Below are 24,796 nucleotides of genomic sequence, written 5' to 3'. Positions count from 1 at the left end.
AAAAATCATTTTGAAAAAATATTCAAATCACATTGAAAATAACCAGTGAGCAATCTTCTATTCCTGACCAACCTATGACTTAACAATTGACCACTAAGTCCTACCAAAAAAAGAGATTAGATCTAGATAAGTTCATTGCACTTCCTGGACATGCCTCTCTTTGCCTTTGTTTAAATGTCTGTGGCCTGGCAAGAAAACATCTTTAGTGATTCCCAGGCTTGATTCTCTAGTCTTGAGACGTTGGTTATGGATCACTAAATGAGAAGATCTAGTTCTAAAACAAAGAGTTTATTTTTCAAGAAACAATTATACACGACCAATCTTTGTGGCAAAGGGAAAACAATGAAACATACTTCCCATTGACATAAAGACAGCAGACTATAGATATAGAATGCTGCAAACACCATCATATACTGTCAGTTGGCTCTGTTTAACTGTCTTTCTTTGTTATAAAAGAGGATTCTGTCTGAGGGCTCAGGGAGTTTAGAAAGCAACTATAGAGCAAAAAGTAAAAATTATCAATAAAACAAATTTTAAAATGTTCAATTCTGAAAATGTCATTCAAATCTTAACACTTGTTGAGAATACCCAAAGACTAACTGGAAGAGCTGTTGAGTTCTAAATGAATCTTTGAGAAAAGTCTTCCCCAATGAGCAAAAGTAAAAAGATGATACAGAACCAGTGGATCCATCTTAGATTTTGATACTGATCTAGCATTACACAGCAGCCATAATAATTAGGTTCCATTCACTGTGGGAACCACATGGCCAGTTTTAAAGCCAGTTAGGATAAAACACATTGGTGTTGGACAATGGAATTTCTAATCACTTAACCACAGAGATAACCAGGGGCTGACCAGAAAACTTGTAAATTAAATGGCTTCTCAGGCAGACCACTGTTATCTCAGTCTGATGATATTAAAAAATTATCAGAGTGGGTATGCATGAGATGTACTTACCATTAGCCAAATGTGTGGGACAAGGTAAATATTTTGTGGCCAAGTGAAAACTTTATGGCTGTGTTTGATTCTTGGGGGCAGGAACTGTGTCTTAAGTAACCTTAAGATCTCCATAGCATAATGCCTTCACTCAGTAACCACTGAATGGTAATGAAAGTGGTCTGATAGAATGTTGGAGCGTATGTGCCCAAATCTAGTGTCATGTATATAAATCGGCTGAGTGGTAGAAAGAGCTGAGACAGACTCCCTAATAGTTCTCCCATTAGGTGACATGTGGCCACCAAGTTTATTGCAACCCTGTAGTCTGCCCTGGACTCCAAGTTGTTCATCATCTCCATTCCTGCCCCACTCCCAGAGTCACCCTTGGCTTTCATAGACCAACCTTGGCCTTTTCTTACTCAGTTCCAAAATTCTACTGCACTTTCTTGATATCTCTAGCTTTGCCTTGGGGAGGAGAAACAACCCATCCCCTTAAGTGTGTCTTCTCGCCTGTTAGAACATAATAAGCTCCTTGAGGGCAGGGACTGTCTTGCCTGCCTTAATTTGAATCCTCTGCACTTAACACATACTGAGAGCTTAATAAATGTTTATCGAATTAAATTTCAATTAAAAAATGTCATCTCATTCAGCCCTCTCCTTTTGCAAATGCAGAAACTGAATCCCAAGAAACTGAATGCCCAACGTCAACGAGTGGGGTCTTGTGACTCCAAGGTCATCAGTCTAAGTTCATTGCTTGTCCACTGGACCACACAGCCTCCTGCTAGCAAGAGTCAAATTATAACTGGAGTAGAATTTATGCTGTCACCTCAATACCCCGACAGTTTAGAGTTAAGCCCCAATCCTACTTTCTATTTCAAAAATAGGACTAAAGTCAGAAGGAAATGCTCCTTAGTAGGTAGAAGACATTGATAAAGCCTCTCACCTTCCTCCCACGGTTGCCTTGTTCTCCTGATGTACCATAATCCCCCAAAATTTTGCAATTCTTACAGCATTCTCTTTCTACAACTGTGTCCTAGAAACCAGAATCCAAAAAGAAACAAAAAGAAATTGTCATTTTGTCATTTGTTATCAAGTTTTAAAAGAAAATTAATTTTAAGATCTAAACTTTTTAAACTAACGGGCCCCAATGTGGGAGGGCATGAATGTCCAAAACAACTTACAAGTTGCCTCAACAAAAGGTTTGGAAGGGCTTGCATTGTAACACTCAGAGGTTGTTTATAACCAAATCCTCGGCCAAATTCAACATCCTGGAGTTCTTCTAACTTCTGCCCACTTTGCAAGCCAACTAATATAAGTGCATGGAGACCTTCAAAGGAAAAACCACAATAACAACAAAATGCATTTTTACAACTGGGGTTTTGAATATTTTGCCTTTATCCCAGACCTTCAGAGAGATACAAGAAATCTACTGGGCCCCCAAAATACTGATCTGCCAGTCCGACACCTCCCAGCTCTTGTGGAGGTCTTAGCATAGCGGACTAGAGAACTGGATGCTTAGATTTGGAAGGGACCTTAGATGGCATGTGGTTCTGCCCCATCACTTTACTAATTAGGAACCTGAAGCCCAGAGAAGGTAAATAAAGTGCCCAGGAACACACAGGTTGGAAATGGATGACGTAAACTCCAAAAAGAATGGAGTTCAAATCCTGTCCCTCATACTTAGTAGCAGTGACCTTGGACAGTGCTGGACAGTGGGAAGGTGGCTGGACCTAGATGAGAGTCACAGGACCTGAGCTCGAATCCTGACCTGACACTTGATACTTATTTGACACAGGTCAAATGACTTAACCTCTCCAGCCCGGAGCTCCCTCATCTGTAAAATAAGAAGGTTGTATTAAATGGTCTCTAAGGTTCCTTCCAGCTCTGCTTCTATGGTCCTCAATTTCCTCCCCCATAAAATGGGGATAATAATACCATGCAGAACCTATCTCATGGTTATTACGACGGTCCAATGAAATAGCATACATAAAAGGGTCTGCAATCTAGAAATGTCAGTTAATAACCTTACTTAGTGTAATAATTCTTACAGAAAGCTTACATAGAACTCAGGGTTTGCAGAGCCCTTTATATATGTTACCCCCTTTGATCCTCACAACCACCCTGGGAGGGAGGTGCTGTTATCCCCATCTGACAGATGGAGAAACTGAGACACAAAGAGGCAAAGGGACTTGCCCAGGGTCACACAGCTGTTAAGTGTCTGAGGGGGTACTCCAGCTCAGATCTTCTTGACTCTACACCAAGTAAGCCACTTTGATGCCATGTATTAATCCAAAATGCAGTAGTTTTGGTCATTTTTCATTTGGTTTTACTCTCAGCATGATTTCTTTTCTGCTCAGTCTGATATCTTGTAGCCCCATGTACACAGATTCAGGTACATCTGACATTCTTCACCCCACACGTACTCATTTGTCAGCTTTCATTTACTTGTCTGTGCACCAGCCTCAAACTGGTCACAAAGGCCTGGTTGTACGAGAAGCTTTAAGGCCAAAGGAAACAGGATGCGACAGTCTTGAAATCAGAAAACAGGTGATGTCTCCAATGAGAGGGATACTGACAAACCCATGTTTATGTCGTGTTACCAAGCTTGAAGGGCACTGGACAAACAATACCTGACCGAGGACCCACGACAGCCTGGAAAAGCCCAGGTATTATTGCTCTCATGTTACCAAGCTTGAAGGGCACTGGATAAACAATACCTCACTGGACCCCACAACAGCCTGGAAAAGCCCAGATATGGTTACTCTCATTTTCTAGAGGAGGAAATGGAGACTCGGAGAGGTTTAGGGACGTTCCCATTCATCGTCTCCACCAGGAAGCATCAAAGGCTGCATCTGAACCCCAGTCCTCCTGACCCCCAACACCAGCTCTCTGTTCATGACAAGATGCTGCACCATCAGGGTTGTCTCACCATACCTTTGAGACGAAGGAATGCTGAGATTTCATTTAGTCTTTCCAAATCATCATCCAGTCCGTCTGTAAACACTAAGAGAACCTGTTATTTAAAAAAAAAAGTGCTGAGCTGATGCGTCTGTCAGAAACGTCATTCAGGAACATCAAAAGTCCACCATCCATCGTAACCACCCACATTAACTCGAAAATCACTTTTGTAGATTGGGGATGGAAATTTTCAAAAACATTGTCTCTTCATGTGTGACACTCACGCCCACCCCCAGCCCCACCATGTTCTGGCTCAGACCCATTGGTTTGGGGTGTTACGTCCCCTTACTTGGGGAATGACTGAACAAATTACGGTACACCCATTTAGTGGAACACTATTGTGCTATAAGAAATGAGGGGACGGTTTCAGAGAGACTCGTACGAGCTGAAAAAGAGTGAAGTGAGCAGCATCAGAACGATTCACGCTATAACCTCAGCACTGTACCAACAAATGATCCTGAAAGATTTAACAGCTCTGTCAGTGAAATGAGCAACTATGACGCTAGAGGACTGAAGAACAGCGCTCACTGAGGAATGACGGCCTAAGGGGCAGAACGAGAAATGCATCCGTGGACAAAGCTAACGTGGAATTTGTTTTGCTTGACAAACCATGATTATGTCATACAAGAGTTGCCCAGGAAGAACAGGTATGGATGGGAAACATCAGAGGGAACATCTCTATTGATGAGACCATAGATCCACTGGAGTATTTGAAGTGGCTAAAAATAGCCAGGGTACAGACTTGGCAAATATGCAAGCAATAACCTGGGAGAGAGCAGCCCTTCCTAAAGAACAATGGCCCTTCTAAAGTCATTCGACTTATACTTAAGGGGAATTTGTGCACTGGGAGAATCCAGACAAATAGGAGTCTTCTTATCAATTCTTATTCAAGAACATGTGGGGTAAGAATATAAAATTTCCAACAATGAAGAAAATTAGAAATAGACATTTTTATTTTTATACTGGACCTGTGATTTCATTGCTACAGGGAATGCCCAAGGAGGACACTCTCATCACCAATGGAGAGAGATCCTGTTCTGCAAGTATAGTCTTAGAGAGTGGTTTTGAAGCCCTGATAGGTTGCGTAACTTGTCCAAGGTCACAAAGTCAGGATGTGTCAGAGGCAGGATCTGAACCCAAATCTTTCTGATTCATAGGAAAAATCTTCTGTGCACTCCATCATACTGCTAAATATGGGAAATTCAAATAGTAAAATGTGTATGGAGTACTGTAAGAACATAGGTATATTCATGTGGCCTGAATTTAGATTCGAAATGGCAGCTCCTACCTTCACTTTAGCAGAGGTCAAGCTGAAAGCCTTCTCTCCAAGGGACTGCATAAAAGCCATATTCATGTAGTTGTTCTCCAAGTCATGCTGATCAAAGAACTTCTGGATGATCTCTTTACTGTACTTCTCAAAACCCGAGTCGAACCGAGACCGGCCATCGGGAGTGGGAACGTGGTAGCGCAGCCTCACGTTGAATGGAGTGTTGGCCATGCAGCTGATGTTAGACAGCAGGGTCATACTTTGCATTAGGTCCGGCAGCCGCTGCTGCAGTCTCTGCTGCACTAGATTGACTGAACTGGAAGTATCAATTCCTACTGAGATATCAATGCTGCATTCTGTACAAAGGGGAAGATAAGCAAAAACCAAAATCAAGCAAACCAAGAACAATTTCGCAATTTCTGAAACTTCCCCCAAACTTATGTCATAGACACAACCCTGACTCAGGGCTATAACTGCAGAGGACTCTGACAAACATTGTCAGAGTTCATTTGCATTTCTTTGTATCCTAAAGGCACATAGTAGCGGCTTCATAAATCCTTGTTGACCAACTGACTATTAACCAGTCACTCGATGCTCTGCCTGTCCCATTATAATTGTCCTTTCATTCACACAACAAACATTTAAGTACCTTCTTCACACTGGGCAGACTTGAAAAGTTGTGTGGCCAACTTTCCAAACACCTCCTACTGATCCCGGGTAGAAGGAGCCTTCAGGGAAGTAGAGAGAGTGGGCACAATGGAGTTAACCAGAAGGCCAAGATCAAGTGAAGAAGAGCCATCCCCAGACACATCAGTCACCACTAGTTACGGATGCAGAGGACTCAAGAGAAAGAACCCAGGGCCCTCCCAGCCTGAGGAATGGCAGACTGGGCAAAACACCTCTACTTACAGCCTCCCCCTCCAAAAACAATGCATAAGCTTCCACCTGTGACTTTACTGGTGTAGAAATTCCCAGGGAGGAAACTCCCTCTGCCACTACTTGATGATCTTAGAGAGATGCCTGGGATGCTCAGAGGTTAAGTGACTTGCCCAGGGTTGCAGGTATGGATAACAGGCAAGGCTTGAACCTTGGTCTTCTTGGCTCTAAGGCCCAGTTCTAAGCATACCTCACAACAAAACAGACCAAGGGAAAACTCATAAAAGGATAAAAATGACTATCAGAGACACAGAAATGAGTTTCTGGAAAGGCTGATTTTCCCTGGGACAAATGGAGAGGTCTATGGACTGGTGTGTTTATATGAGCCTCTGAGTATCTTTGAGCAGTAGCTTAGCCATTTCCTTCTCCCCTAGAAGTGACTTGAATGATTCACTAGCCTGTCACCTCCTGCTTGGGGTTCAGAAGTACTCCAGCTTCTGGACCCTAGAGGCTTCCATATTTAAAAAGCCCAAGCCATTTACTTCTGGCACAAGAAAGATTACAGATACAAGAGAAAATTAAACAACTGCATTTCTGGAGAAGATAGGTGGAGTATTGGCAGGGCTTATTTTAAAACAAAAATAGAGATGATGATGACAAGTGTGAGAAATGGGGGTCTGTATGAGAATATCACCCATAAGAAAGGTCATAGATACATCAGGCATTCAAGAGCAGCTGAGATCCAGCCATGCTTACTCTGGAGTCTGTGACAGCTAGTCATTTGTCCTCCTGAGATGGTAAATCATCATTTAGGTCTATGAAGTGACAGCATATGCTTTCCCCTCCTTTGGATAACAGAACTTTAAAAAACCTCTCTATTCTTTACTAGAAGTTCGCCAAGGGGCTCCAGAGATCCTGTAATGATGACCTGACTGGTTAACTTCCAACCATGAGACACTTGTATTCTTCCAAGTCCTCCTGTGCATATCTCATTTGAATGTAGCCATTTGCAGACTGTCTCTCCCATTATTAGACTGGGAGCTCACTGAAGGCAGGGACAGCTTTTGCCTTTTTTTGTATCCCCAGTGTCTCACACCTAGTAGGTATTTAATCAATGCCTAATGACACAACTTGCTGTGTGGTTGTGTTTAAATACGTACACCTCACTTTTCCCAAAAATCCATTTTTGGTTGGTTTTATTATGTAAACTTTTTTTAGCCTGGCATAAATTTACTTCTAATCACAACCAGGTTTAGAATCAGACCCTATTTGAGTCCTTATTACTTCACTAACTAGCTGTGGAACATTGGACAAGTGGCTTTAGCGGTGAACCTGAGCTTTCCTGCTTTCTTATCTATAAAATGAAGATGAACCTGCTTTGCCTACCTCAAGGGATGGTGAATTAAATGAGATTTTATATATATATATGTACACAAATATATATGCACATATACATATATACACACATAAAGTTTTATAAAAAATGTGAGGTGTTGGCTTTGAGGTTAGGAAGACCTGGGCTCAAGCCCCACCTCAGACATATTATGGTCATGTGACCTTGGACAGATCATATAAATTCCCAGTGCCCCCAAACAACGGTCTAAGAATTAAATCTGCAGAACAGGTCCAATCTTCATTGATAACAGTGGTCTCCTCATTGGGCATCCCTGCAGCAAAGAACTCACAAGACCAGACCCACACTTTCCTATTATTTGGAGGGACGGTCTGTGAATAGTTGGACTTTGCCCAGGTCCCCCGTTCCTCTGGGAAGAATGAGCAAGTCATTTCAACCTTTAGTGACCTAGACAAGTCTCTAAGCTTCTATATTATAGAGAGAGCTTATCTGCATGGGCAGAGGAAATTTACTTATAGAGAATTCCCTATATAGGCATGGTGACTGAAATCACAGGTATGGTGACAAAAAAGGTGCACATAATTCTTACTTAGTAATAAGTTTCTAACACAAATAAAAAGCAAAATTCAAGAGTTTGACAACATCTGATAAGAACAGCACTACAGTAGCCACCCCTGGCTATTGTTAGTTATGTGTTTTCTGAATTTGGGGTAGCAAAAACAAAGACATTCGATAATGCGTGCGTCACGAAGAGTTGGAAGGAGCCACAGAAATCATGTCATCGAATACTTTGTTGAGACGATTACCAACTAATCACAGTTAACTACACGAAGCTTGAAAGTTTTGCTATGAATTTTAAGAGGATGATCTGATTTGACCCTTACCAACAGGCCTGGGAAGAAGGCACTACTAAGATTGTTGCCCCCATTTTACAGCTAAGGAAACTGAGAAGTGGCACGCTTTGCCCAGAGTAACAGAGCTAGTACCAGAAACAAGATTCCAATCAGGATCCCACCTGACTGCTCTTCCAATACATTGCATGGCCTCTACAATTAATGAGGCAGTCAGTCTGATGTTTTCAAATCCCTGGTAGATTTGAAAAGAAAATATACATTTGGGTCTGTCAAGTATACAAAATTCCAGTCTTAGCCAGTTTTTTCACAGTGTTCTAACAATACAGAGTATCAGCCCAGGAAAACTCTGGGTTAATCTAGACCTTGGCTTCCCATTAAAAGTCCCTACCATCCAACCCACCAGCTTCTGCATAGCTAGGTTTATAATTTAAAATGAGACCCTTAATGACAAACCTGGGGAGATAGCTTAGAGTTGACCTACAAAAGCCATACATCAATCAGTACCAAGAAACCAGATTCCTGAGAACATGTGCTTCCTCAAGATTCTTCAGAAATAATTTAATTGGGACATTAATTATGTTTCATGCTAATAAATGTCCTAGGAAGATTTCCTACCGTGTTAATATCAAGCCTTAGACATGATTTTTTTTCCTTACAAAGTAAGTATACTTCGTAATGGCTAGATTGATGTAAACATACTTTATAAATGACTAAATCGATATAATAGTCACATTAATTATAAGGATTTACGTGCTTTTTAAAATTAGATAAATCCTCTAATTTCTATGTTGGTCAATGGAACCTTCCCCCATTCCTAAAACCCAGGGAACATATTTGAGTATAAAAAATTCCTCAAGTTTCTATCATAGAATGGATTTTTAGGCTTTATCTTTGTAGGCAAAGCAAACTAATAAATCTGATGGATGTTGACAACCCAACCATGATCCTCTGGGCTTGGGTTTCTTTTATTTTTTAGTCTCCACTAACTAAATCATGATTATATTTTGATTTTGCCTTAGGAATATAGGATATCAATACCTTAATTAATTCCTTTTTCTTTTTGAAATAGCCTCTTAACCTTGATCACCTCTCTAGGCCTCTGTTTTCCTCATCTATAAAATGAGTCTTTCCAGCACTAAATCTAGGTGCCTTTGAGCCTGGAAGTACTACCTAAGAGCTGTCTGAATGGAAGTGGAAGAAACAAAGCAGAAATGCATCCATAGTTTCATTAATGTAGCTTTGCTAAATCAGGGTTCTACATCAAGTTGTTTTCTTTTTTACTGGTACCAACCTGTGATTTCATTGGTGTGGAAAATGCCTAATATAGAAAATCCCTCCACCAGAATCTATTGGCAGCTCAGAGGAAAGCTCTGGTCACTGAGAGGTTAAATGATTAGCCCATGGTTACGCAGCTAGAACCTGACAGACGAAAGATCTGAATCTAACTGTTTCTTCCCGACCCCAAGGCATCCCTCCGTTGACAAGACCCAAGAGGTGAATATTTTCTATTTCTCTGACTCTCATCTAATCCTCCTCTGCTTCCTTGCCTGTCTTTATTCCATGAGGTTACATCTATTACGCTGGATAAGTGTTGCCATCTATTTTTGGGAATCATCATGAAAATGCAAATTGTATTTTTCTCACTCACCAGGAGGAATATCTCTAGGTGCACACAGCTCACTGACAATCTTCCTCTCAATAATGCCCAGTTCTTCAAAGTCACCCACCATAAACACCCTCTTCACATTGCCAGCGATGACCTGAAGTTCAAAGGAGTTGATGATGCCTATACCAATGGCAAAAATGTTGATTCTGTCATTTCTCAAGTCACTTGCTGCTTCTATTACTGAATCAGAGGACTTCCCATCAGTAATAACTACCAGGCTCTGTAACACATCAAGGTTCTTCCGGCTCCCGTTGGCTGGTTCAAAAAAACTCTTTACGAACTTCAGCCCTTTGCCAGTGAAGGTTTTACTTCTCATCTGGGTAATCTCGTCAATGTGTTGATTAATTTCAGCACTGGAGTAGAAAGCATTGAGGTAGAATTCTTTCTTAGGATCTGTGCTATACTGAGCTACCCCAATGCGAACCCTGTCCTTGCCAATAGTAAAACTGTTCACTATTTGCTTCATAAAGCTCTTCATGGCAGTGAAGTTTCGGGGATGGATGCTCAAGGATCCATCAACCAGAAACACAAGGTCTATTTGCTGATGGCCACAAACTGGAAAAGAAAAAAAAGATTCATTTTTTAAAGCTAAATAAAAGTTTGGAAAAGTGTGATCTTTGTCCAAGTCTTTCCCCCTTGCTGTTTTTTCTGTTTTTACTTACTCCCAACTCCGGCCAACTGAGCCATTCAAATGAGCAAAAACACAGGTCCATGTCTTTTAAGAAATCATGCTAAACATAAAATAAATGAGGCTCTGGGCAGGTAAAGCTTTTAGTGCACTGTGAAAAATGTAGCACTGAGCTGATAAGGCTACGGATAGAGATGAGACCTGTGATTTCACTGATACACAGAACTCACAGATGAGGGAACTCTCTCCTGCCCTCTATCAGTGCTAGGTAGCACCTTTTCTACAATTTAGAATCTCAAGAGAATTGCCTGGAAGCCTTAAGAAGTGAAGTGGTTTAGCCAGGGTCACACAGTCAGTAAGTGTAGGAGGCAGGATCTGAACCCAGGTCTTCCTGCATTTGAGACCAGCTCTCTGGTGCATTGCACCATAGCTGCCTCAGAAGGAGAAAACATATCATATACCAGTCTCAATCTGGAAGGTGTGTCCAAACCCAGTCATAGACAATGACTTGGGTATGTGGGAAAAGAATGTTCCCAAAATAGTACCTGTCTTCTTTTACTTCTGACCACCTCAGATCGATTAAATCACCCAGACCCTTCCCACAACTAAAATTCTCAGTGATAACAATTTAGGTAAATTTGTAAGCTGATTTAACTAAAAATACATCCTGACTTTCATAAGAGCACTGGGTTTTGGAGACAGTAGAACCCTAGTTCAAATTCTGACTCTGCCCACAGGACAACCTTAAGCAAACCACTTTGGATTCTAGTTTTGCTACATGGCAAATGAGGTGGTTACATTGGTGAGGGGCCTTCTAGGGTGGCTTGTAGCTCTGAATTTATGACTATATTGTCCCGTAACCCTACAATCTAATTCAGACGTTTATACTATTGCATGCTGCTAAGCATCATGTAGCTCCCAGCTAGGCAACAGCAAGGGGTGAGTGTGGGGGGGGTGTTTGTTTTTGGGTTTGGCGGGGGAGGAGCAGAGTAGAAGAGGCATGAGCAACATACCCTCCCAGCATCGAAGGGGAAGTTCTGGGAAGGACTGGAGCAAGATTGTTTCTTTCATAGCCACTGTTCCCTGGGTTTATGTCCTCCTTTCCCATACCATCCCAACACATCTCACTCTAGTTTGCTCCCCTTCTGAATGAGCTGTGCTTCAACCTTTGGTACTTGATCATAGCAATTTCTTGATAACTCAGAGAGAGGACACGGCCTTAGAGTGTGGTCTGTGGATCTCTGGGGAAATCTGAGACACTTTCAGGAGGTTTATGAGGTCAAAATCATTTTCATAACAACACTATCATATTAATTTCTAATTCAGTAAAATCAATAGACACGATGCACAAAAACAAAAGTTCTCAGGAGAATGGGTCTAAATTTTTAAGGATGTAAAGAGGTTCTAAGACCAAGAAATTTGAAAACCTCTAGACTACTGGAATGAGTTCTGGATTTGGATTTTAAAGACTTGGGTTTGGATTTCAGATCTACCACTAACCAAAAGGACAACCATAAGCAAGTAATCTAAGTTTTTAGGACATGAGCTTTCTCACTACAAACGTCTCTGGTCCCACATCTTATGTGCCTAGGACCCAAGAGCTTGGTCCATCCATGTGCAGGCTAATTTCCTGAATGGCTCTGGAGGAGAGAGTGAGGCTGGTGACCTTGCACAGCCCTCACTCACTCAAATCAAAGTCAACTCCAAGTCACGTCATCATTGCCCTGATGTCATGATCCTCTTTGAAGAGTTATATATTTGGGGAGCGGGGGGAAAGGTTCACTAATTTTTTTTTGGTTGGCCAAAAACTAAACAAAGAGAGTGACCATGATCTAGAAATTGGCTTAAAAATTTTGTGGTATATGAATGCAAAGTAATATTTTTATATAGTCAGAAATGGCAAAGATGAAGAATTCAGAAAAACAAGAGAAGACTCATATAAACTGATCCAGGACAAAGAAAGTAGAATCATGGGACAATGTCTTCAATGATATAAGCAACAACAGCAATAAGGCGCAGCTGAACTCAGAGACATTGAAATTGGCCAGTCTTAATGAAAGATACTTCCTTCTGCTTGGGAGACAGTGAGCACCTATAGTGATAGAATGCTGTATATGCTTTTAATTCAAATGTTTCATCTGTCTGTTTTCTTAGTTTTGTTATTGTTATTATGAGGGTAAGTTCAAAGAGGGGCAATGATAGTTAATTTGGCAATTCTTGGTATAAAAAAACGGTTACCAATAAATCATTTTTTTAGAAAAAAGAAAAATGTTCACTTACTTGGTTTTGATTCATTGCATATGGCATGAGTCACCTTTTCATGCAAATGGTAAAGTTCATCATAACTGTGCACCACAAATGACCTATCCTGATACCGTGTGATATTGTGAAGTTCTGGCTTCTTGACACTTTTTATTCCAATGGCAAAGACTTTAACGTCAGCTTTCATCAGAGCCTCTGCTGAGGCTTGTAAGTCTCCTCTTTCTTTATACTCAGTTGGCTTGTTGGTAATGAGCACCAAGATCCGGGTGATACCCAAGTATGAGCGTCCTCCATGCATGTCAGCAAACCTTCCCTTAGCAAACTTTAAAGCTGTGGCTGTGTGGGCTTTTCCCACCTTGGGTTTCAAGTGTGAAATGGCCTGCCTGACCTGAGCTTTGGTAATGTACTTATCCAATGAAAACAGTACTTCTGAATCATCACTATAGGAAATAGCCTCAAATCTCACATTGTTCTTTCCAACCAGTGAGTTATTGACAATAGCTTCCATGAGTCTATGGATGGCCACAAGTTCTTGGTTGGTGGTGTCACTAGATGCGTGTACCAAGAATAGAATATCTGCTACTTCTGTCTTTTTGCAGGCTGCGAGAAAGAAAAGTAGAAAACTGTTAGCACATTCATTCATTCATTCAGTGAATATGTGCCAATCTTGAACATAGTCATGCCCTGAGCACTTACAAATTTTCAGATGGAATGCAAGAGAGTAGGGGATCCTAGTTTAGGAGCTAATTATGCCCAGGCATGTTGCCTATGTACTTAGAAACCTAATGGAATCTAATATATAAAGACAGTAACAGAACATTTGAACATAGACATGTTGGTTCCAACCCTAACTCACTCCTAGCTTAAAAAGTAAAAGGAATTAAGGATGTTAAGTCTGGAGACTCCAACAAGCATTAATAAAGCACCTACTATATACCACTGGAACCAATCAACATTCATTAAGTACTTACTATGTTCTCGTGCATACAAGATCATAGTAGGTGCTTAATAATATTAATAGTATATACATCAGAATATATTAGGTGCTTAATAAATACTTGTGGCTTCATTGATTGACTGACTGCAAGAAGCTATACTAGGTGATGAGATATTTAAAATAACAGCCCCTGCCCTCAAGGAACTTACATTCCATTGAGGGGATATAATACACAAATAAATAAATATAATTTACAGAATAAGTAAAAAAAAACAATTTTGGGGTCAGTAGGGAAAGAGCACTATTACCTGAGGAAATCAGGAAAGGTTTCATGTAGATGGTGGCAACTAAGCTGAGCCTTCAAGGGAACTGAGGATTCCATGAGAAGGTAAGGCAGGACATGACCACTCACTCTCTTCCAATATGTGAAGGAGGCAAACATGTGGATATGGGCTGAGAGCAGAACCAGAAGCGAGGGGCAGGTGGACTCAATTAAAGGAAAAAAATGGGCCAACGGGCCCATCTGAAGGGGGATTCTTGGAGATAGAAAGAGATAGGGGATTCTTGGAGGGCTTTAAGTAGAGACTCAATGAATGTCTGCCAGGGATGGTGCAGGGGCAGGTGTCCCTTTCTATCAGACAAACAGAGGAGCTGAACAGCCTCCCATCCATAAGACTTTATGAGTCTGTGACCTTACAAAGTGGGCTTTGCAGACACACATGATGTAGTATGGAATGACACGAGAGCTCAGTGTAGAGTCTCCCACCCACTGCATACACTTGGCACAAAACTACAGGAAATTTTTCAATCCAATTAAACTCAGTGGGTATCCTCTACATGTTTCATGTGTGAATTTAAAAATAAACAAAATAGAGGTTTGCTGTCACTCACCCTCCTCTATATTGCAGAGCCTAAAAAATATCTCATTTTCCAAGAAAAGGAGGGAATCAAAGTTATCTTCATAATACACCTTGTCCTGGGCACCTGTGACTTCCAGCATCTGGGAGTTGTTGGCCTTATGTGCTCCAATGGCAAAGATCTTGATTCCTTTATCTCTAAGGGCCTTGGCTGGCATTTTCACAGCATCCCTGGATTCCCCATCAATGATTAGGATCAAATACTGGGGTACATTAGGTCTTCCTCCTGTTGGACTATCAAAGTAAGGGGAAGCAAATGATAGGGCACTTCCCAGCTGGGTGCCTGCTTTAATCTGTACCATACCAGAGATGGCCGTAAGAATGTCCACCTTGGAGAAGTATGTGTTGAGTTTGAACTCTTCCTGGGTGTCTGAACTGAATTGCAAGAGGCCGATCTGTACTTTCTCAGGGCCAATGTCTGACTTGTTTACCATCTGCTTCACAAATTCCTTCATCTTGTCAAAGTCTCTGGAGCGGACCCTCTCAGAGCCATCGACCAAGAAAAGAATGTCTGCTTTCATATCCTTACACACTGGGAAAATATAAAAAGAAAAAGCAACATTCAATGGTTGAATTAATTAAGTGGAACCCACCCCCTTTCCCAATCTCCACCCCCCAAATCCCACCCCACTCTCAGCAATGTGGCATCTTAGGTGGAAAATGTACCAGCTTTTCTGAAAATGGAAATCCATTATAGTTTATAAGGCACAATCCATCCCTTTCTCAATCCAATAAAGCATTGCGTGGCTAGGTCTTAGTGGACATAAGACAACACCATAAAATGTGTTCTTCTTGACTCCCCATGGTCACCATAACTCTCTATGTTCCATGATGACTTAACTAACTTATTCTCTCCATCTGTAAGTCAGATTGAAGATGGGACATATTCAAGTAGTATAAATGTCCACCTTGTTGTGGATGATGGAACCTGCTCATCTTCCTTACCCTCTGAGAAGCAGATGTCCTGTATGACTTCTTGCTGAATATGCTCTAAGGAATCAAAGTCATTCACAAAAAACATCCTATTTCCTGATCCAGAGATCTCAACAAGCTCCTTGGTGACAGCAGATTTGATGCCAATGGCATAGATAGTGATATTTTCCTGCCTCAGTTCCTCTGCAGCCTGGGCCACTGGGTCCTGCGACTTCCCATCAGTGATGACAATGAGGAAGCGAAGAACTTTGTCCCTGGTTACATTTGAAAAAAGATGCTTCATGAATCTCAAGGCATCTCCCGTATGGGTGCCCCCTTCCATTTGCTGTATGTTTGCAATGGCCCTCTGCAGCTGGGCCACACTGGTATGCTGGCTGATGTCAAACTCAGTTTGGGAATAGTCTGAGAATTGGACAACCCCAAACCGTACTTGGTCTGCACCAACATGGAACACGCTTATCAGCTGGTTCATGAATGTCTTCATTTCCTTGAAGTCTTCAGGGACTATGCTGCCTGACCCATCAATAAGAAAATAGATATCTGCTTCTTCTGTGTTTGTGCAACCTAGTCAACGAGAACACAGACATAGGTAAAAACACTACATGGAGTATTAGGAGGCACAGCCTAAGAAATCGATCTATCAACACACTCTGTGTTCTAGGCATTGTGCTAGATGCTGGAGATACATGGACCAACAGAAACAGTTCGGGCCCTGAAGAAGCTCATATCATGACTGCCTGAGATTTTTCATGTAGGAGTGTATGATGAAGAGGCAGCATGGCACAGGAGAAAGAGACTTGCATCAGGCCAGAGACCCGAGATTGAATCCTAACTCCAATAGTAACTAGTCACGTGGCCATAGCTAAGTCACCCTCTGAACATCAGTTTTCCCATCTGTAAAATGGCAAAATTGATTTAGAGCTGGAAAGGACCTCAGGGACCATCTAGTTCAACCCCCTCATTTTAGAGAAGAGGAAAGTAAGGCCCAAAGAGATTTATTAACTCTCTGAAGGCCACACGAGGAAGGACTTGAATCAAGGTCTTCCAACTCTAAAGCCCCTGACCCTCTCTTCCCACTGTGCCACACTGCATCTTAAGGGGAGGGGAATATTCTCACTCTCTGCCCCTTACGGGGGGGGGAGCCAAGAGAAAGAACTTGGTAAACCCTAAAGTGAGACAGCCGCAAATGTGAGCGGCCTTTACAATGATGATAATGACAAAGATGGGCAGAATGAAAGCTGTCCTCTTACTAGCCAGGACTTTCCTCAGACCCAGTGTTCCCTGCTATGGCCCAGCAAAGCCCACGACATGTACTCTAATGACTGGCATGGCCTCTGTGAGAAAGCAGACTTGCCCTTTTAAGTGAGGCCCCCTTTAAGTAAACTGTACTATGACACAGCTTTGCCTATGAGGGAGGAAGAAGCCAGCAGCATTTTTGCAGAGCATCACGCCCACCTCTTACGGTCAAACAGCACAGAGAATCCCAACTAGGGTTTCAAGCCCCCTTGCGTCCCATGTGCCCACTTCTAATTTCTCTGCACCACTCCCTAGAGTCTATTACTAGTCCTAAATGGCTTGTGATCTGCATTAGGATAAAGAGTACCAGGAGCTCCCCTACATTGATGAAATCTCAGATCCTTTAGGCCGCTGTATGGAGAGCAAGACTTTTCTTCACAAAACTAAAAAGTGCGAAGTTCAAGACCTTCTGTGAGGGAGAGGCTGCATATACAGGGAAGCGCCGCTCTAGAGCTGAAGGGCCTCAGTACAAAGCTCAGTTTGGCTACTTACTGTGTAAATGGGACCAAGTCACCCTCACCTCCCGGGGTTTCAGTCTATAAAATTAGAGCTATGGGCTGGGTGGCCTCTGAGGTCCCTTAAAACTCTCAATCTATGATATTATGAGGATTATATGAGATATTTGGAACCGAAGAGGAGAATGTGAAATGAGGAAGGGATAAAGACAGAGAGAAGGAAGGAAGGAAAGAAGGGAGGAAGGAAGGAAGGGAGAGAGGGAGGAAGGGAGGGAGGGAGGGAGGAAGGGAGGGAGGGAGGGAGGAAGGGAGAGAAGGGAAGAGAAAGAAGGAGAGAGAGAGAAGGGGAAAGAGAGAAGGGGAGAGAGAGCCAGGGAATGCTTCTTACCTTCTTTCAAGATACGGGACTTCCCTGCAACGGAAAAGGTTTTCTGTACAATCTCTGTGCACAAACGTCTCTTTATCCTGTCCCTGACCACTGAGAGCTGCAGGAATGATTCCAGGTAGATGGCATGCTTCCGAGCTGGGTAGGATGCAATTCTATCCAGGTCCCTGCTTCCTGAAGCTTTCTGGGTGCCAACAGCAAAGAGCGTGACTCCAGCCCGTCGGAGGTGAGAAGCCGGCCTGTCTACCTCATCCTCGGAAAAGCCTTCTGTGATGACTACAGCAAGCTGCTGAACACCTTGACTAGACCGGCTACCCCTCTGCTGAGTGAACGCAGTGTTCCTGAGGAAGTCCAAAGCAGTTCCTGTCTTGGTCTTGCCGCCTATGAATGGCAACTTGTTCAAGTGGTTCAAGATTTCTGATTGGCTCAGCAATGTGTCTAAGCCAAACTCAAGCCTCGGCTCATCACTATAAAGTACCAGGCCAACTCTAACCTTGTTGGGGCCAATATTTAGGGTGTGGATGACTTTCCCCAGGAACTGAACGACTCGCTGGAAATTTTCTAACCCAATCCCACTCGATGCCTCAACAAGGAACACGATGTCAGCCATGGAAGCACTAGTGCACACTAAAAGCAAAAAGCCAGAAATGACCAGTCACCTACGGGCTCAAGAAAGAGCAATGGTAACACTTACTATCATTCCTACCCACACAAAATGATGGTTTAGAACATATGTCACATATTTGATGCTTTAGAATTCAGGTCCAATCTTTTTTTTTCTCTTTTAAGGCAAGGAATATGATATGCAGATGATACATATCCAATGTATAGCCCTTAAAAAATTCCACCTTGAACCATACTCCTACCACTCATACAGAGTCTAAATATCTGGAAAATCGATAGGAATATGCCTTTATATAACTTTCTAGTTTCTCTATCTTTGACTTCATTTCTTAAGTAAAAATCTACCATCAGGATCTATAGGTTCTTTTTTCAAAATGCCCCTTAGGTTCACCCCTTCCTCTCCTTTACCTTAGTCCAGGCTTTTATCACTTAATATTTAAATTATTAGTGATATCCTGCTCCCAGGATCTCATCCCAACAGAAGAACCCACCTGTCTCTGAGTATAAGGGTCACATAATGAAAGAGGATAGCAGAATGGATTAGAAATCAGAGTCCAACACTATGTTGTTTGCAAGAAACACAGTTGAAACAGAAAGATACACCGAGTGAAAATAATGAACCAGAGCAGAATCTATTATACTTCAGCTAAAGTTAAAAAGGCAGAAGTAGCGATCATGATTTCACACAAGATAAAAGCAAAAATAGATATAATTAAAAGAGATAAACCAGGAAATTTTATTTGCTAAAAGGTATAGTAGACATTGAATTAATATCAGCACTAAATATATATGCACCAAATGCTATAACATTAAAATTCTTAAAGGAAAAGTTAAATGAGTTATAGGGAGAAATACACACTGAAATTATAATAGTGGGGGACCTGAATTTAGCCCTCTCAGACCTAGATAAGTCTAACCAAAAAAGAAATGAAAAAAGAAATGAAGGACCAGAAGAGGATTTTAGAAAAGTTAGATATGATAGACTTCTGGAGAATAGTGAATGGGAAGAGAAAGGAGTATACCTATGTCTCAGCTATGCATGGCAACTTCATAAAAACTGACCATGTCTTATTACACAAAAGCCTCATGAACCAAAATACAATAAAATTATATTAAAGGGCTTTTGAAGCAAAAATTAAAAACTAATTGGAAACTAAATAACTCAATCCTAAAGAATGGGTAGATCAAAGAATAAATCATAGAAATAACAAATAGTCTCATTAAAGATAATGACAACAATTAGACAATATGACAAAATTTCTGGGGTGCAACCAAAGCAATGCTTAGGGGAAAAATGTTTATCTCTAAACATTTTCATCAATAACAGAGAGAAAGAGTAGATCAATATATTAGGCATACAACTTTTAAAAAGATAGAAAACCAATACATTAAAAATTTCCAATTAAACATTAAAACAGAAATCCTAAAAATAAAAGGATAGATTAACAAAACTGAAAGCAAAAAACCCATTTAATTATTCAATAAAACTAAAAGCTTTTTAAAAAATAAAATACATAAGCCATTAGCTAACTTGATTTTTGTAAAAGATGAAAGAAGAAAACCAAATTGCCAGTATCAAAAGTGAAAAGGGCAAATTCACAATCAAGGGAAAAGAAATTATTAGGAGCTATTTTCCTATATTATATGTCAATAAAACTGACCTAAATAAATAGATAAGTGTTTACAAAAATATAAATTGCCCAGAATAACAGAACAGGAAATGGAGTGCATATAAAACTCTATAACAGAAAAATAAATGAAACAAGCCATAAACGAATTTCTGGTGGGGGAAAACATAAATAGGACCAGCTAAATCTGCAAGTGAATTCTACCAAATATTTAAAGAACAATTCTAATACCACATAAAGTGTTCGGAAAAAATGGGAAAATCAAAGGTCTTACCAAATTCTGTCTATGACACAAATATAGATTTGATATCTAAACCAGAAGAATCAAAATAGAAAAACTACAGACCAATTTCTCTAGTGAACCCTGATGCAAAAATTTTAAATAAAACATTAGAAAAGAGACTACAGCAACATATCACAAAGATTATACACTATAATCAGGCTGGATTTAAACCAAGAATGAAGAGCTGGTTCAGTACTAGGAAAATTATAAACATAATTATCCAAATGAATAAAAAATTACCAAAATCATATTTTGTTGCAATATATGCAAAAAAAGCTTTTGTCAAGATACAACACCCATTTATGTTTAAAAAACACTGGAAAGCATAGGAATACATGGGTCTTTCCTTAAAATGAAAAATTACTGGTAATTATAGATGGACAAATTTAAATAACTCTGAGGTACCACCTTATATCCATCAGATTGGCAAAAAAGAAAAATAACAAAAACTGGAGGGGCTGTGGGAAAATACAGTATTGGTAGAGCTATAAACTGGTCCAGTTATTCTGGAAAGCCATTTGGAACTAAGCCAAAAAAGTTATTAAACTGTGTATATCCCTTGATCCAGAGATACAACAACTAGATCTATTCCCCAAAGAGATCAAAGAAAGAGGGCAAGGATTCATACATACAAAAACATTTTAAGCAGCTCTTTCTGTAGTAGCAAAGAAGATAGCGAATGGTGCCCATCAATTGGAGAATGGTTGAATAAGCTATGTTATATGAAGGGGTGAGGAAACTATTGAGCTATAAGAAATCATGAAGGTGATGGTTACACAAAATCCGGGGGGAAATTGTACAAACTGATTCAAAATGAAATGAGCAGAACCAGGAAAATAATTTCTACAATAACAACAATATTGTAGAGATAAGTACCTTTGAAACTCTTAGGAACTCTGATCACCACAATGACCCACTGCTATTCCAAAGGATTGAAAAAAAAAGGATGAAACGTGTTATCCACCTCCAGAGAGAGAGCTGAAGGGCTCAGAACATAAAGTGAATCATGTTTTCTTTTCCTTTTCTTCTTTTTTTTGGAATGCATTATGAAAGAAATATTCAGGGAAGTTGTAAGTAAAAGTATATAAATCAAATCATGCTTAAATATACTAGAGAAACTTTCTGGGTAAAGGAAACCCATCATGAATCCTCTTCTTAAAACTTAAAGGAATAAAATTCAAACTAATTAAAATGAATAATTAAAATTAAAATGAATAATCACTCTTAATTTATCTTTTGTATCAATAGAGATTTTTTCATTTCTCTATGCAATAGAGAATGTACTCATATCATACTCTCAGTCATTGGAAACTTCATTGCCTGAGAGAAATAACATAGAAAATATAAAAATGCTTTCCATCATGCATGTCCCATCCCATTGGATAGGACACCATTCCCACCCCTCCTCACCTCAAGGTCAGGTGGACAGAGCCTCCTCCTTCTTGGAACTGAATCCCTCCCTGCCACCGAGTATCAGAAAAGACCTCCACAACTATAGCCAACACAGAACCTCCCAAACTTCTTCATGATTTGATTCAACTGTGTGGTCCTGCCCAAACCTGGAGACACCTGCACCTGAGCCAACCCAACTACAGTCTCTTCCTCCTAAGCCCTTTCTTCTTCTGACCCAGGGCCAAGGCCACCAATTTCCCCAAACTTTCCTATACTGAGGCACTTTTTACTAGAAAGTGCTCTGTTCCCAGAGAATGTGTGAATCAAGGCATCATTGTATTGATTTTGCTAAAAGCAAGGCATCTTAGGCTTAAAAAGTGATCCTCATGACATCTCTCAGCTTTCCTATTATCAGCTACTTGACCTGCGAGACAGGAATTGCTCCTCTCACCCCAAAGAACATGCCATACCTGCTAAAGTTTCTTCGCCCATCTCAGAACTGAGGTCCAACTGGCCAGAGCTTTCGAACACCTGGCTCATATCCTGCCGAAGTTGCCTGACCCCATCTTGTCCCTCAATCTCAAACACAAGGGGAGGAGTTGCTATAATCTCCAGTTCTCTTCTGTTGAAGTTTTGTATACCAACTGCCATGATCTTCACTCCCCTCCCCTTAAGCTTTTGAGCAGCTTCCAACACCAAGTCTTCAGACTGACCAGATGTGATGACCACTGCATACTGAGGGATGCCTTGGAGGAAGCGACTCCCTGCCTTCTCCTGGAAAAAAGTTTCCTGTATATACTGAAGGGCATTTCCTGTCTTCCTGGCACCTCCTCGGAGCAGGAAATTCTGCTGAACGTGGATGATCATCTCATCTGGGTTCTGGTAGGTGTTGAACAAAAATTCAACGTGACCTTGGTGACCGTATTGGGCCAGCCCAATCTGGTACTTGTCACGCCCAACCTCCAACGTGTCAATGACTCTGAAAATAAGACTTTTCATCCGATGGAAACTGACTTGTGATGTGCCCTCTGAGGTGTCCACAAGGAAGACCACATCAGCATAGGACTTGGTGAATGCTAGAGTGGGAGGTAAAATAGGGAGGAAAAAGGTATAATAAACATAAAAAAATGGGTTCTCACAGTAACTAAACACAAGGATTATCTTTCCTGAGAAATTCAGAGGGAAGAAGTAAGGCTTGAGCATAGGCAACTATACTTACTCTGTACCTCAGTATCCTTATTTGTAAAATGGAGTCAATAACACTTGTACTACCAATTCCATAGGGTTGTTACGAGGAAAGCATTCTGTAAACCTCAAAGACCTATGGAGATATGAGCTATTATAATGACTCGGTCAAATCGACACATGAATTAGCATCTCCTCCTTTATATATCCTCAGATCCTGCCTCCTCTTTGAATCTTCCTTGATGACTCCAGTTCTTACTAATCTCTTCCTTCTCTAATTCTCTTGCAGTCACAATACACTACACTTTATCACAGTTGATTGTGTTCTCTCTTTTTCACCTTTATATCTTAGCTCTTCATCTGGATTGTAAGCTTCTTGTGGACAAAGTCCATGTTCCATTTCTTTGGTATACCTGCACTGCAGAATTGTAGTAAAGGATGTCATCAAAGAAATACATGACAGAGAAATAAGATGGACCAGTTATGTGGTGAGAGAAAGGGATAAACAGGGGATGGGCCCCTTCTACTGATATAATTATGATGTCGAGAAAAATCAAGGAAGGGCCCTCAGCACATTGGAAGGACTCCCTGTAGCTTACTTATGAGAAGACATGACCAAGAGTAGCGTGGAATGGCCAAGCCTCGATGGACTGTAATCTGTATGATAGGGAGGCACTCCTACAGCAGTGAGGTCACAGATGCATCCAAGTGTTCCTCATCGCACCTGGAATAGTACCAGGCACAAGAGATGGTTTAGCAGAGGGACGGGAGCTCAAGCCTTAGCGTTAGAACATGTTCTTTGCCACCCAGCCTCAACACTGTTTGCAGCTTAACTTCTCAAAACCATTAAACCAACAAGGAGCCTTGGTCTCCTCACCTGTAAAATGGGCATCGGAGTACTTGTCTTACCTAGTTCACGGGTTGTTGTAGGAAAAGTGCTCTTCAAATCTTACTCACTCTCATGATGGGAGATATTATTAGGCACCTAGAAGGCACTCAGTGACAGCTTCTTGACTGACTCAATTCCACTCAGCAAAGGTTTATCACATGCCTGCTACGTGCATGGTACTGTTTTAAGCATTGACAATAGGATTGCTTACAAATCAATCAAGAAGCATTCAGTACGTGCCAACTATTAAGTGTCAGGCACTGTGTTAGGCACTGGGGATACAAAACCAAAAATGAAATAGTCTCCTGCCCCAGGGAGCTTCCATTCCATCACAGGTATAGAGCAGAAGGGCACCTCAGAGACCATCAAGGAAAATGAAGCCCTGATAGGGGAGGTAACTTGGGGTGGTCACTTATGACAATACCAGCTTCTAAAAATGGACTCTGAGGAGGGGAGCAGACATTCTTACTCCTTGGCAGAAATCTAACACTTCTGCTACAAGCTTTTACCATTCCCCTAAGTCTAGGAAACAAGTAGTGTCATGGACGAGGTCACCATGACCAACTCTAGAAACCCAATAAAAGGCTTTACGTAAGCAAAACAAGCAGTGTCATGGACAAGGTCACCATGACCAACTCTAGAATCCCAATAAAAGGCTCTATGTAAGCCGCGGGTAAATTCAGAATGCAAACAGCTGGCTTGCTACTGGGTCTTCTCATTCCCGGTCCTAAGCTAACAATCACATTTCAAAATGGGGGAAGATAAGCAGGGAACTCCATTCTACAAGATGCGATGCACACATAAGTCAGGAACCCCATACATCACAAAGCCATACACAGACATCAAAAACAAGAGGCAACATTTCTATAAAGCTGTAAGGTTTGCAAAACACTTCATACGCACTGTTTCATTTGCTCCTCACAACAACCCTGAGGGGCAGGTGCTAGTACACCCCTTTGACAAATGAGGAAAGAAAGGCATAGGGAGCATCGTCATAGGTCTACAGCCAAATGGAATCTCAAAGGCCTCTTAGCCCAGCCCGCCTGTTTTACAGATGAGGAAATTGAAGG

General features: G+C 41.1%; 1 protein-coding gene across 1 annotated transcript in view; it reads right to left on the bottom strand.

Annotated features, from left to right (window-relative positions):
* The window catches only part of LOC118850843 (collagen alpha-4(VI) chain-like), a 107,475-nt gene that overhangs the window by 72,624 nt on the left and 10,055 nt on the right, over positions 1-24,796 (bottom strand). Inside the window, exons 4-13 of the mRNA XM_036760490.1 lie at positions 22,123-22,728; positions 17,729-18,352; positions 15,602-16,153; positions 14,631-15,188; positions 12,821-13,402; positions 9,895-10,467; positions 5,184-5,518; positions 3,872-3,950; positions 2,119-2,264; positions 1,881-1,970 (exon numbers count right to left, since the gene is read on the bottom strand). Coding sequence (XP_036616385.1) covers positions 1,881-1,970; positions 2,119-2,264; positions 3,872-3,950; positions 5,184-5,518; positions 9,895-10,467; positions 12,821-13,402; positions 14,631-15,188; positions 15,602-16,153; positions 17,729-18,352; positions 22,123-22,728 — 4,145 coding nt within the window. The remainder of the gene's footprint in view (positions 1-1,880; positions 1,971-2,118; positions 2,265-3,871; positions 3,951-5,183; positions 5,519-9,894; positions 10,468-12,820; positions 13,403-14,630; positions 15,189-15,601; positions 16,154-17,728; positions 18,353-22,122; positions 22,729-24,796) is intronic.

Source organism: Trichosurus vulpecula, chromosome 5 (assembly GCF_011100635.1).
Source record: "Trichosurus vulpecula isolate mTriVul1 chromosome 5, mTriVul1.pri, whole genome shotgun sequence".
NCBI lineage: Eukaryota > Metazoa > Chordata > Mammalia > Diprotodontia > Phalangeridae > Trichosurus > Trichosurus vulpecula.
This window is presented reverse-complemented; position numbering and strand designations above follow the sequence as displayed.